A 14,065-nucleotide genomic window follows, 5' to 3' on the forward strand; every position below is an offset into this window, starting at 1 on the left:
TTCTCCTTTTCGGCGAAAGAAAAATAGGACGTCGGTTGGCTTTTCTTTTAACAAACTCTCGGGCTTTTATTAGTAGGGCTGTCTCCTCGAGTTATAGATGCTGCTTAGGGATGGGGAGTTGAGAAACTAAATGATACACTTAGTCTGTCTAACTGGCCTATGGCGTTCGCGAGGAAGATGTGTGATGATTGTGAAGAAGACGTAGTGAATTGGACGATGTCCTCAATTGGTTTGGTTTGATTCGATTCGATTGTTCTACGGTGAGTAGTAGGCGCCTCTTTTGGGAAGAGGGGGGCGGGATGAGTAAGTGAGTTGAGAAGATTGTAAAAATTACCCCCTATCCTATCACTAGTAGTGTTTCTGTGAAGTTTGCGTCTGTGTTCCGTCTTGCTTCCGGCCCAATACCTAGGTATGTAGCTACCTGCCTCCCGAGCAGGTACATAATCAACGGGGTACGTAATGGGTTGGTGCTTAGGTACATAAATATTGGACGAAAGGAATTCACCGTGATGTTGGCAGACAGTAGAAAAGGGTTGAAAAGGACCACGGGTAAGTTACCTAATAATAATATGTCACAAACGTAGAACCTACAAGATGGCCCTCGGTCTTTCCTTTCCTTTCCTTCTCCTTCTCCTTCTCCTTCTTTTTAAGAAAAAAAATTTCACCGAGACGAAAGAAGAGACGGTTAACAGTCAAATATGGTAGTAATTCACATTCTTGAAAAGGCCCCCATGTGCCTCTCATACTCTACGCCTAGGGTATCTAATGTAGGAAGCTATCTAGGCTAGTGTAATCGTACGTAGCCTTGTAGTAGCTGCCTACCTACTCATCCATCTGCCACGCATACTCCAACCCCTTATTCCTCTCGCGCCGGTTGATCGCCTTGAACCTCTCCCCCTCAAACCCATTACTCCTGTCCACGCCATCCCACCTATACCCCGGCCGGATCCCGTACCGGTTCGGCGTCCACGCACCCTTGTACACCGGTTTTCCCTTTATCCCTCCTTTCTTCTTCTTCGCCCCTACCACCTCTGTTGCTACACGCGGCTCAACAAACCTCGCCATCGTATCCCCCCACCTAACCTTCTCCCTCATCTCCCGATTCAGCTCCGCGTCGTCCGCGTGCCTCGCAACCGGCATGACCTTCGCGTCCTCGAGCGCCTCGCGGCGGCTCCGCGCGGCCTCGACCTGCACGTCGCCGCGCAGCGCCTCGACCTTGGCTGCTTCCTTCGCGGCGGCCTCCTGCGCCTCGCGCCGGAGCTCGGCCCGCTTCATGCTCACGTCCACGCGCCGCCCCGTCGCGTCCCGGTAGATCGTCTCTTCCTCTTCTGCTGCGTGCTTTTTGTTTCTTCCGCCCGAGGCGCGCTCGTACTCGGCCCGTTCGGCGCGCCGCCGCGCTTCGAGCTGCGCGGACACGGTGGCGGCCGTTTGGAGCCCGGCGTAGGTCCCGTCGGACATCATTATGGCGGGCGCGTCGTTGTCGTTGCCTGCTTCTGCGGTTTCGGCCGCCGCCGAAGCTATTATTGCGTCTGCGGCTTCGTCGTCTTTGTTTTGCTGTTGCTGCTGGTCTTGGGCGAGAGATGCCGATGTGGTGAGTCCCCCTCCTCCTCCTCCTAACACCTTCCACGCAGACTTCTTCGCCTTGCGGAACTCGGCGCTCGTCCCAGCTACCATGGCGGTGTCGTCGTCGTCGTCGTTCTGGTTTGACTTCGCCCGCATCCACCCTGTCTCGTCGTCGTCGGCGATTATGAGGCCGGCCTGGTTGCTGCTGCTGTCGTCTTTCTGCTTGCGCTTCCGCTTCTTGGAGGGCTTGGGGTCCGCGACGAGGTATTGGGATTTGATGTAGTCGAATTTGTCGGACGCCATGGTGGCGATGGGTATAGGGATGGGATAGGGGGTGTGTTTGCTTGTTTGTTTCGTCGGGATAGGATAGGATGAAAGGATTGGTTTGTTAGGGTATCAGCATCTGCGTTATTGGTGCTTGAGCATTACTATGGCTATGTGTGCAGAAAATGAGAAAGGCGCTTTACAAAGACGTTTGACGACTCTGTTCAATGTTGTAGTGTATAAGTTGTAGCTTACTACCTTGGAGCTGTAGGTATCGCGATTAGATTATTTACTCCGATAAGAGATAACCGTTTAGCTATGTACTACCTACTAGTAGGTGTCTTACATAATAGAGCACGGACCATACCACAGAATTCAAATCAAAGAGTCAAAATGTATCAAATATGACCCGGGTTTCTCTGTTATTGTCACCGCTTATTTTTCTTCCCCTCTGTTCAAGACACAAGTCAAGAAAATATTTCCAACATCTCACAAGTGTTGTGGGTATGAAAAGTGCATCGGCATGTATTGATGTCAGATATTTATCTCATGCAACGTACTATACTATGCGTAACGAGGAAAAACAAACCCAAATGCACTCAACAAAGAAAAGCAGACTGCTCTCTCTCCGAACGTTCTCGCGTCCGAAAAAGAAAACACTACCCTTCATTGGTTGCCCAATCTATAATGACAAGAACGATGCGCCGAGCTGTCCTCCTCTAACAACACTACCTAGTACTGTCTTCGTCGATAGAGTCAAGCTCAACACCCTCTACCAGAGTTCCAGGTAGGATATGCTTGTTACAATAATGCGCCGCTGTCGAAAAGAAACGAAAAGGTATGCCTGCGAAGACAATGAGGCGAAGTGAGAATAAAAGTCTAGTGTCGATACAAGGGAAAGAAGGCAATCATCTCGTCGTTTCAGGAATTAATATGGTTTCTCCCTTGCGGCAATATGCCATGTCGCCCCGGCCGTCCCAACTCCGGCGAAGAGAAGAAAACACTGAGAATACCGCGATGAGCAAACTAACAAGCCTAGCAAAGGAACAGATATAGTCGAGAAGTAATGGCACCGGTTGCGATAGCTCTAGCGAAGTTGGGATACTCGTTATACCAGCTCAAAGCCGTCATCCTCGATGATGTCAGGTTCTCCTACTGGTAGCGCGTTATTCTTGCGACGGAGATTCTGCCGGGCCTTTCGGCCCTTGAGAGCATCACCATTGTTGTCTAGGATCTCGTACTCCTTCTCGACGAACTTCTCCGTCTCCTTTGGATTGGTCTTTACGAAGGCGTCGAGCGTTAGGGGTCTCCCCGGGCTATCCGATCGATCGAAGCTGTATAGGATATTATCCGAGATGTTGAAACTTCGTCGGACCTGAGGTGAGGGAAGGAGTTCGTGAAGAGATCGCGAGACATTGGACATGTCTTGCAACTCCGCTCGCGCGTCGATCTTGGCACGCGAATGGCTCGATGGAATGTCATGCCGCACTTGGCCACTTCCACGAGGCTTAACGATGTTCTGGGTCGTTAAGCGAATGTGGCTAATTTGTTAGCACTCCTTCTTGCACTGTGCCGATACATGATGGATCATTGATCTACTTACTGGAAGTGCCGTCCGGGCCGAATTTTGTCGCGTTGGCCTTCGTTCAGCATATCATCCCAGAAGTTGTGTTCGTGGCCATTCAGGGGCCGAACCCCTCGCGACCATTTCTCGGTGTGCTCCTTGAATCGTTTCGAGTCCTGGGCTGAGCTTCGGAAGTCTCGAGTCTGGTCAAAAGCCATGGTTCAGGATAATACCGGGTTTTATAGGTTCTAAGATACTGTATTGGATCAACTTATATATCCTTGAGGAAGGTCTTGGCTGGTGTTCAGAACGTCGTTTCAAGGTTGGGTCTTGCTACTAAAAGGCGGATGAAAGTCGAAGATGAATTGCTGGTTATAAGGCGATAACGATGATGCAAGGCGGAGGGTCTACTGGACAAGCCGTGGAGACTGGGTAAAGAAAAAGTAACTAAATCGTAGGGATGGAAAAAGGAGCCAGACGGGTGTGACGTGGATGGGTTGAATGGGCTTGGTGCTTTCTAGAAACCAAGCAATCAAGCAATCGGGGAAAGGGTCGAGGGTCGAGTCACAGGTTAGAGAGAGATGACGATTAGGTAAGATAAGGGTAGGTCTTGTGTGTTTTGCTGTTTGCGAGGTTTACGAGTAGGGAAATTGCTTTGTATACTGTTTGACGAAATTATGATAGAAGAGACTAAAGGGGAGAAAGGGGAACTTAGAAGAATAAGCAGGTGGGACGCCGTCAAGTGATGGGAAAGCGTGGCTTTGTTTTCGGGATTCCGAGTTGTGTCAGAGGCGGAAAAGGCGTGTGAGCAAGACAAAGGCCGGGTGACTCAGATGGGGATATGGGGATAAGGGGATAAGGAGAGTAGGATAATGGATTGATAGAACTGTAGAGGACTTGGATAAGGGACTTGGATAAGGGGGGTACGGTTTAACGGGTAGGTAGGTACTAAGGTAGGTACAACTAGTACAACAAAGATAAGTGCGATGTGTAGTTCAAGTTACAATGTGCTAAATAGGTCAGCAGCTAGGCTTGGAAGTATTGAAATGATGCGATGTGAACTTACGCCGTTCCAACCGTTCTAAAAGCGTTCCAACCTTGAAGGCACGGCGGGTTGCGGTTGCGGTTACTGTTACAGGTGTGAGCAATGAGCATGGGTCCAGGGCCAAGGTGTTAATTATCGATAACAACACCCCAACAGATTACAGATTGCGCTTTCACCTTTGATGGAGCCGATGACGCATGTGCCCTCGCAAACAAATATTAGGTATTTATATGCATATGCAATTGCTAATTTCAGATACAAGGAAATATGTAACAAGGACAAGAACAAGAGACTCGATCATGAACAATACGAATGTGATATTTGACCTCAATCAATTCGTTAGGTTAATTGATTACTTTAAGTACCTAGGGTACGTACTACCTAGGTACTGTTGGATCACAGAAAGGCTGTACTTTCAAGTTCTTCTATGTATGTAACTAAATCAATCAATCCCCTTAACTGTGTATCACCCACATTGTGCATATCATTCATTCATATCATGGGAATGAAATTAATTAATACATAGGTTACCGTCTTGGAACAAGACCAGATTCTGGCAGCGTGTGGCATGTGTAATTTTAGTTACCTACTGGAACTAATTTGAAGCCAACACTCCCTATCTAATTTCTAACTAATACAGTACTTGCGCATTACGAAGGTACAGTGCGTACCATATGTGCGCTTTAGGACGCTACCTTACGAAGTAATGGCAAATAATATAAAGGTCTCGAGGTCCTTAAATGAATAGCCTAGATGCCTAGGTTAGCTAGCTATGTATCTTCAATGCCTCCTTTTCATGGGGTCGGCTGTGTGTAGGTAGTGTATGTATGTATGTGCGTGTGACAATGACGAGCATGGGGGGGGTGGTGGCTAAGGCCTGGGGCCTGGGCACCTTCAATCCAATATATCACTGGGCAATGTTATGTACCCAGGTAGGTACCTTACTTACACAGACACATGTACTTTTCTCCGATTGCGTATCAATGATCAAAGTGGTTGATATTACCTAGTTATTGGGAATAGGACTCAGGAGCTGGTGACCTCCCTCCTTTGCCTGGGAATGGAAGAGAGGCAGCTGGACCAGGGGCTTGGTTGAATGGGATGGATGGGTGGCATGAATCTCTTAGTTAATTGGCTGCGTCGCATGGCTCCCCGGATGACGAAAATCAGGCGGCTATTTCTAGGCTAGGTAAATGGTTCTATGTATGTAGGTTAGTGTAGGTATGTAGGAGGAATGCTTCAGAAGATCGGCCTTGCCTTTGCCTTCAGCTCGTGCTACCGACTCGACGATGTCATTTGCTTCAAATAGCACATGTCTGCCTGCCTAGTACATAGGTACCTATTTCCTTTCTTTCTTTCTTCCCTGTTCTCACGACTTGAGGCCTTGATCTAACCTAACCTACCTAGTGAAATCCTCCAGTCGCTGAACTTGAGAGATATCACGTTTCCCAGCTAAGAAGAAATTCATCTTACTCTTCACGTTTCATTAACTCTAAGTAACTTACAGTACTTGAACCAATCCCGCCCGCTTTCTTGGCCATCAAGCTTAACCCATGAAAGGGGGTTCGTTAGCTACATATCTACCTGCGATACGCTTATCGTACACTTGATGAAAGAAGGCAGCCCGTTGTCTCATCTGTCGTGCCTTTGAATATCGGCAAATCGAGGCACGCTACAGTATGTAGGTAGGTACTACTGTATATATGTATGTACACACTCTATCCATGTCCCTCCACACGCCCGAACGTGCATAGCAAGTGCGATAGGACGACGCGGACGAATCAGAAAGGCCATGTGCCTGTTCCCATGTGTGCGGGCGATAAGAAGATTGAAGTTTAGAGATGGTCATAAATATGTACCTAGGTTACATAATTAATTGTCTGGTATGTAGGTGCATATGTAGGCTGATGGTATGAATCGCGCTTCTCCGCGCTGGTCGCCGCATTATCTAGCCTACATAGCTCGGCATGTCTGTTTTCAGACGAGCTCGCAGCTTTGAAGATTGATTGTGAAGTGGCGTATATCTACATTGAAAGCCCCGATGTTTTATTAATATTATTTGTTACCGTCAACTGATCACTTGCTATCTAGATTCTACATGTATACGAAGTATTAGATATTAAGATAGGAGATGGTTCGGGTTTGCACGGCAAGGAAACCCCGGAAAAGTCACCTAACCTAGTGCTACCTAGGCAAGCTCGGCTGAGTCGGCTTACTGAACTGCTGAAGGCTTAAGCAGCAGCGGGGGTGGGGCAGTGTATTCTATTGCCCATAGTTAGCTGATAGCGCTTAACGATAAGCCGTTATATGCCCCTCTCTCTTCTCCCTGTCTCTCTCGATCTTCTTTCCATGTACATAAATATCTCTCCCTTTTTCGAAATGCAGGTAAATAATAGCCAATCCTTTCAAAAATAAATACATTGCTAATTGCTGTGTAACCTTAGATGATTCGTTAAATTCGGAAAGATGATGACATAATTTGGAGACAACCGCCTTGTCCCGTGAGCAAGGTGTTGTGAACTTGTGAAGGTTGTTGATCTCATCATTCGGATCACTTCTATCACCAACCTAGCCCAACTTTCTAGGTACTTACCTAGGTTAGGTAGATTGTGATCAATAAAGGATCAGAAGCCTACCTACCTATCTAACCTAGAGCCCTTTTCGTTTCGTCTGTATAATTAGGCATTTGCCACTTGAAGACATCATCGTCAGTTTGGTAAGTAGACCTTTTTCTGGTCTGACTCGTTTGAACTTACCCTGCATCAATAATCTTCTATGGCTGAAGGGTGGCTGCTTCAATAGTGCCATGTTCTTGTCTCGCTCACGTGCCTACCCGTCTGTCTTAGAGACTATTCTTTGTTATGGGAACCTTTACCCTCCACCTTGACAAGCTCTTCGACGATGCGCCTGAAATCTCAGGATGTTCAGGTAGTACATACGGATTCTATAGAAGTCTATGCTCCATCCAAAGTTGGGATTCTCATCCATACGATATGGACGGCTTGGTAGTTATAAGGTGGTAGTTGACAGCACTTATGCCTTCTCAGTGGTTATACATATCAACCCAGAGGCAGAGATACATATAATAAACGTTTGTGAAATCAATTCTGGCTCGGGCAAGTAAGAAGTAGTTGACTGGATGGCACAAACAATAGTGATCATACCGCAGTCTACATTGACATCTATTTCACCAATACACAATGTCCGCTTCAAGGTTTTAATTCCACTTCCTTTTTTTACGATGAACTACAGCGGCCAGCGGTAGAGTATAATTATATATCTAGGTACATAAACACTTACTTACCTACATATGTAGATTGACGAGCCTATCTTGGTTGTCGATGTTATGCACCTAGACATGGCCCACTCAAAGACTATTACCAAGTATGTATCATGTGCCTCCGAACCTACCTGGGTAGCTACTTATCAGATATACTGATATAAACTACGGGCATATAATGAGAGATCAATCATCCACCTTCTGGCGTAGCGGTATATTCTGATAATTAAGAGTCTCATTTGCTTAATCCCGTTTGAGTGCCTACCTACAGATGCCGCTACCCATTAGGCGTACATACAAACAAAGCCCACAAACAGGTAAAAAAAAAAGTCCCATAATACTCTGGGTTCGAATCTAGGCAAAAGCATCCAGTGAATGAAAACAAGCAGTTTTCGCTGCTGTCTATGCCTCGAAGCCTGAAGGGGTGTGTCAGATATACACTGGTATAAATTAGAGATATCTAATGAGAGATCGATCATTTCACTTTTTCACTTTTTGGTTGGCGTGGCGGTATACTCTGACACTACTCAGTATCTCGCGAGCCCTGACATCAGAACACCTCATAAACCATCATGTAGATGCCGTGCAGGTAAATAAATGTTCATTTCCGTCAAGCATAGCATACCTCGTCCAAGATGCGTTACAGGTGACGAATCTCTCGTGGTTTTGTGCAAGTTGCTCTCTCTCTCATGCGCATGAAAAAGACAAGACTTCTCTGCTAATGCATGAAGGTATATTTTCTTGGCATTTGCATTCATTGTTTTCCTTCGCTTTGGTACGTGCTTCGTTTATCTCACCCTCCCTGGCCTTTCTCGGGGTTTGGTACTACATGATGATCTGGTGTGTTTCTCACGGAGACATACATACATACGTAGGAGTCCCTCATGTATACATATATCTGTGTATATATATTGTTCTGCTGCAACCAAGAAGAAGAGGAAAGGAAGAAAGCTTGCTTGATTCCTAACTACAGTGGCGGAGTGCCAACATAGGGCCATATGGGCCATATGGCTCGACCTAGTGGAGCCTATGGTGCCTGAGGGACCTGCAACAATATATGTAGAGAGGGTGATAGAAAGAGACTTGCTTTAAAAGATGATGGTTGACTTTGCTTTTACATACCACAGACATTACAATTCTAAGCCCGGCAGCCCAGTACTACGACATCAACAACCCTCAAAGATTTATCTCCAAACCCCGTCCCTCACAGGACGCGAGGGTGAGTATTATCCTCTACGGACTGGACCGGACCGGACCAGACCATACCATACTATACCTTCCAGACTCTTCCTCCGTCAACCCCTACGATGAGATAAGAACCTCCGAACTGACCGTCTCTTACCGATACCTGACTCGCTACACGCCCCTGTCGAACCCGCTGAAGCCGTCATAACCGAAAGCTTCGAGAGCCCCCCGTCTTTTTCGCCGTAGCCGTCGTGTCTGCTAAAGCCGACCTCGAAGGCATCGACAACTGGGTGCTCAACTGCTAGGTACTCGCTGGTGTGCCTCCTCTTCTGCATCGTCTACATTTGGGCCTTCATCATCGGCCTCGATTGCCACGAGCTCCCCGCCGTCTTGGCGACGATCGTGTAATCAGTGCCCTGTTCTTCGCCTCCCCGGGGGGAGAAGAAGAAGAAGAAGGAGAGAGAGGGGGTACAGCTACTGGCTTTCGAAAGTGTTGGGGCCCCGGAGAACCAAGAGCTGGGGTGGACGACCGGTGAGTCGTAGTATACCTGATATTTGAGCCCCTGGTATCACTAAGATAGGATTAAAGTAGAATATGTAGACTTTACAGGGGACATTTATTTTTTTGAGAGGAAAGGGGATAGGGGGGTTAAGAGACCTAGATGATGTAGAGTGAACAAAGGGGGGGGGATATAGAAGCTAGTTCGGCTTGTTGCGGACATTCCTGTCGCTTGTAGCATAACGGCGACATGGCAAATCGAAACAGCTCATATATATTCGTACCTAATTTCAACTCCAGGCATCGGTATCCATCATAGCATACCTATTGATGCTGTGATACGAAAGCGAGGTGCCTAAGCAAGATCTTGAACGCGTCTTGGCTTTGGCTACAGCATCGATAACCAAGGCGACATCCATACCAACATCTTCTGGAGTTCGTTTATAGTTAGGTAGGTAGCATCCATATCACATCCTATATATTAACCGCAATCGAGAAAAAAAACCCACCTACCTATCCCGTAGTAGGTAATCCGTCGCCTGAGCATACCAGCCAATCTCTTTTCACCTACAATTCAGGCTCTTGCCGTTCCAGCTAAACCTATTTACATAGGTGCCTACAACTTATCACGCCCACGAAGCCATTATCTCGGAACCGGCACCTGAATATTATACGAGCTTTTTTTTGTTTTTTGTGTTGTTGTTGTGGTAGTTCTCGTTCTCGATCGATCGAACGACATCTCACCCCTGCGTGAACGCAACGTCGTTTTCTTTGGGCTTGGCGCGCATGTCGACTCTATACGGACGACTTGGCTCAACGCGGTAGGTGGGCAGTGTCCTCCCCCCTGATCACTGTCACATCGTGTCCCCCCGATTACACCTTGATACCTACCTACCACCGATGCAAGAAAGAAAAAAACATTGCATGGTAAGTTAAGGCTCCAAGGTTAGTAATATGGTACGTAGTATAACTAGTTCCCCGTTGGCAGAATGTCGTTGCTGTGGGGTAAATCTCGTATTTGTTTTCAAAATGGCGCTAGGCCCTGTGTTAGCTGTTCGAAGACGAATACGCATAAGGTAGGTAGGTATATATATAAATGATGCTATAGCCGTTGTGCGGTCGAGGAGAGAGAGAGAGAGAGAGGGATTCTTAGCCAAGCTTGCCTCGCCGCGTCGTAGGTTGCTTACATAGGTAGTCGAGAGGAAATCAAGATGCGCTTCTTGAGCCTCGCTTTGGCGCTCCCCTTCGCCGGGGGTGCCGCGGCCTTGAGCCGCCGGGCTGACGACAACAGCACGGTTACTACCATCATTCCGAGGAGCTACATCGTGGAGTATGCGCCTGTAAGAATTAATTCCCCAAGTTCCAAGTTCTAGAGACTCTATCGATATTTGTGATCTAACTCTACCTAAAGGGCCAAGCAAATAGGCGAGATGGGCTCAGAGCCGCCGATGGCATCAAGATTGTGAAGACCTTCAGCAACCCCATCTTCTCGGGCGCCAGCATCGAGACCGATTCCTACAGCGTGGAAAGTCTCCAGGCGATGCCGGACGTCCTGCACGTCTGGCCGAACAAGAAGGTCTCGCTGGGCCCCGTCGCGCCGCAGATCGTCGGCGCCGACGTCCCGCAGAGCCTGAACTACACCTCCCACAACGCCACGGGAGTTGACAAGCTGCATAACGCGGGCATCTTTGGCAAAGGCGCCAAGGTGGGGGTTGTTGATACTGGTACTTGGTGAGTATTGCGAATCGTTTCCTAAGTATCTAATTGCTAACTATCGTCCTCAAGGTACAACCACACAGCTGTAAGCTTGAAGCTCTTGTCTTCTTCCAAATTCAGATCCCCCTGAAAATGCTAATGATCACCGAATTAGCTCGGTGGTGGGTTTGGGCCTGGCTTTAAAGTAGCAGGCGGATACGACTTCATTGGCGATGGGAGTAAGGACATTTCATCTCTTTCCAACAAACAAAAACTCCCCAAGTAAAATGCTTACGGTTTATTCTTAGGCTGGCCTATAGGCGACAAGTCACCGGATAGTGACCCTAAGGACCTTATGGGCCACGGAACCCATGTTGCCGGGATCGTTGCAGCCAAGGGCGACGGGTAAGTACTGTTTTCTTTTTGTGTCATTATATTTGGTTTTAGTCACTGAGAGAACTTAACTAAAAAAACGCTTCTACATAGATGGACGGGTGTTGCCCCTGAGGCGACTTTGTACTCATACAAGGTGTTTGCTCGTGAAGTAAGTATTTGAAGGCTTGTATAAGGGATGCATGCAACTAACAAGGCATCGTAGGATTATACCGACACAGAAACGCTGATTGAAGCATTCCTGCGAGCTTATGACGATGGCGTATGTATACTACCCACCAAACACCCTTTCTAGACTTTCCACTGACAAGCCTCCTTTTTAGGTTGATATCATAACGGCCAGCATTAACCAGCCCGGCGGCTGGTCTTCCGAAGCCTGGTCCGAAGTCGCCTCCCGTCTCGTGGACGAAGGCATCCTCGTCACCATCTCCGCCGGAAACGACGGGGACAAGGGCCCACTTTACGGCAGCACGGGGTCATCTGGCACCAATGTGATTGGCGTCGCCTCCGTGCAGGGGGAGGTGTTCCCCTCGTTCCCCTTCGGCGCCAACTTCTCACAGGGCGGAACCACCAACACCACGACGCTCGGCTACCTCCCTTCGACCTACTACTTCCCGTCCTCGGTCGTCGGGTGGCCCGTCGTGCCGCTCGCCTTCAACACCTCGGACCCCGCCGAAGCATGCCAGCCCTACCCCGCCGGCACGCAGAACCTGACGGGCAAGATCCCGCTCGTCCGCCGCGGCACCTGCGCGTTCTCGGTGAAGCAGGGCCACCTGGCCGCGCTGGGCGCCGAGTACATGCTCTTCTACAACAACGAGAGCCCGCTCGCGCAGCCGGGGACCTCGGACGAGAGCACGCTGATCGGGCTGGTGACCGCGGAGATCGGGCAGGCCATCATCGACTTCGTGCAGGCGAACGGGTCCGTGACGGCCGACTTCTCGCTGAACCCGGAGAACCCGATCGCGTACGCGTTCCGCGACGCCAGCAAGCCCAACATCTTCTCGCAGTGGGGGCCCTCCTTCGACCTGGACATCAAGCCGGACATCGCGGCGCCGGGCGGCAACATCTTCAGCACGTACCTCGACGGCGACTACGCCATCATGAGCGGGACGTCGATGGCGGCGCCGTACGTGGCGGGCATCGCGGCGCTGTACGTCGGGGCCTTTGGCGGGCGCGAGGTGCACGGGAAGGGGTTCGCGCACGCGCTGCGCAAGAAGATCATATCGAGCGGGACGAGCGTGCCGTGGTCCGACGGGTCCGACACCGAGTTTCCGTTCACGGCGAGCGTGGCGCAGGTGGGCAACGGGCTGGTCAACGGGTTCAAGGTGGTGAACTACAGCACGGAGGTCGAGTACGACAAGTTCGTGCTCAACGACACCGCGCACTTCCAGCCGTCGCACCCCGTGACTATCACGAACACCGCCGACCGCGACGTCAGCTACAGCTTCTCGTCCGAGAGCGCCGGCGGCCTCGAGATCGTCGGCTGGCTTAATGTCGAGTCTGGGTGGTCGAGACGGGTCAAGTCGTTCGATGAGATCGAGCCCATAGAGCTCGCTGTCGATGTTAAGCTGCCTGGAGACTTCTCTCTGAAGGCTGGCGAGAGCAAGACTGTTTCGTGAGTTATCTTTCTACCCCTGAACTGAGAAAAGAAATGTAAGCAGCTAATGGAATATGTAACTCAGGGTCGACTTTGTTAATCCCCAAGGGTTGGGCTGGAATTCGTCCGGGTTCCCTATATATAGCGGGAAAGTCATTCTCTCCTCTAGCTCTGGGGAACAGCTTTCGTTTCCTTACTTGGGTGAGCAACACTCGCAGAGATATTTAAAGAGGTGACACTGATCGAACCCTCATAGGACTCGCGACCGACTTGAAGGCAGAGTTTAACGGCTCCATCAACTACCCTACGTTTCCGTTCTCCACGTCTACGGCTTATTCAACAAGCCTGTCGGTCAAGTCCTAGTATGTTTTTGATTCCATTCTTCTAAGGTTACTACCGTTCTTCAGATGCTGACTGGTGACAGCTATACATTCAATATTAGCCGAGCCTCTCAAGACTACCCAAAGATTTATACCCGAACCATCTGGGGTATCAAGCAGTTCCGCTGGGATGTAAGCCGTCATCCCTATCCGCAGTGCAAACCTCGCAGTTCTGATAATCTGTTTTTTGTGTTTTAGGTTTACGAAGCCAACTGGAACGAGAGTCTGTGGTCTTACCCACCAACAGAAGGCGAGAATGGCTATATTGGACCGGTAGCGGAATGGGTTGGTTCGTCAACCTACGATGAACGATATGACAATCCCAATGATACTGTCACCTATCCCATAACAGACAATTTACGTGGAGGTGGGACTCATTGGTGGTTCGGGAAGCTAGGAAATGGTAGCCAAATCGCGAATGGTAACTACACGTAAGTAACCCCATCCTTATATCCTTCGTGGGTTCAGCGAATTATTTTATTGACAATTCATAGATGGCGCTTCGCCGGACTCAAACCATTTGGAGACCCGGCTGTTTCGGGAGATTGGGATATTTATAAGACTCCTCAAATCACGGTTTTGGGCCATTATTAGGTGTTG

At 49.1% G+C, this 14,065-nt stretch overlaps 4 protein-coding genes across 4 annotated transcripts; 2 read left to right on the top strand and 2 right to left on the bottom strand.

The window, feature by feature from the left end:
• Positions 1 to 685: 685 nt before the first annotated feature.
• On the bottom strand, positions 686 to 2,099 carry GGS25DRAFT_48013 (Pre-mRNA-splicing factor of RES complex-domain-containing protein). Its single transcript, XM_049260054.1, has one exon. The coding sequence runs from the start codon at positions 1,864 to 1,866 to the stop codon at positions 823 to 825; it is 1,044 nt and encodes a 347-aa protein (XP_049121730.1). The 5' UTR covers positions 1,867 to 2,099; the 3' UTR covers positions 686 to 822.
• Positions 2,100 to 2,143: 44 nt separating this feature from the next.
• GGS25DRAFT_48046 (uncharacterized protein) lies at positions 2,144 to 2,872 on the top strand. The gene has a single exon (XM_049260095.1). The coding sequence runs from the start codon at positions 2,232 to 2,234 to the stop codon at positions 2,616 to 2,618; it is 387 nt and encodes a 128-aa protein (XP_049121731.1). The 5' UTR covers positions 2,144 to 2,231; the 3' UTR covers positions 2,619 to 2,872.
• Positions 2,777 to 4,088, bottom strand: GGS25DRAFT_48017 (uncharacterized protein). The gene is made up of 2 exons (XM_049260060.1): positions 3,431 to 4,088; positions 2,777 to 3,368 (listed from the first exon to the last, which is right to left on the bottom strand). Exons 1-2 carry the CDS (start codon positions 3,607 to 3,609, stop codon positions 2,936 to 2,938), a joined length of 612 nt encoding a protein of 203 aa, XP_049121732.1. The 5' UTR covers positions 3,610 to 4,088; the 3' UTR covers positions 2,777 to 2,935.
• A 6,523-nt stretch (positions 4,089 to 10,611) lies between these two features.
• GGS25DRAFT_517243 (subtilisin-like protein) lies at positions 10,612 to 14,059 on the top strand (the record flags this gene model as incomplete). Its single annotated transcript, XM_049263352.1, has 13 exons — positions 10,612 to 10,740; positions 10,812 to 11,131; positions 11,186 to 11,201; positions 11,271 to 11,334; positions 11,404 to 11,500; positions 11,582 to 11,639; positions 11,694 to 11,750; positions 11,812 to 13,103; positions 13,171 to 13,286; positions 13,342 to 13,447; positions 13,510 to 13,597; positions 13,664 to 13,896; positions 13,960 to 14,059. The coding sequence occupies 13 exons, from the start codon at positions 10,612 to 10,614 to the stop codon at positions 14,057 to 14,059; spliced, it is 2,676 nt and encodes an 891-aa protein (XP_049121733.1).
• Between the last annotated feature and the right edge of the window lie 6 nt (positions 14,060 to 14,065).

This window comes from Hypoxylon fragiforme (genome assembly GCF_022984875.1).
Source record: "Hypoxylon fragiforme strain CBS 206.31 chromosome Unknown GGS25scaffold_1, whole genome shotgun sequence".
Taxonomy (NCBI): domain Eukaryota; kingdom Fungi; phylum Ascomycota; class Sordariomycetes; order Xylariales; family Hypoxylaceae; genus Hypoxylon; species Hypoxylon fragiforme.

Coding starts and splice junctions, on each gene's coding strand:
- GGS25DRAFT_48013 (XM_049260054.1), bottom strand. CDS start 1,866: ATGGCGTCCGACAAATTCGACTACATCAAATCCCAATACCTCGTCGCG.
- GGS25DRAFT_48046 (XM_049260095.1), top strand. CDS start 2,232: ATGACCCGGGTTTCTCTGTTATTGTCACCGCTTATTTTTCTTCCCCTC.
- GGS25DRAFT_48017 (XM_049260060.1), bottom strand. CDS start 3,609: ATGGCTTTTGACCAGACTCGAGACTTCCGAAGCTCAGCCCAGGACTCG. Junction 3,369..3,430: donor CGGCCCGGACGGCACTTCCA/GTAAGTAGATCA, acceptor CTAACAAATTAG/CCACATTCGCTTAACGACCC.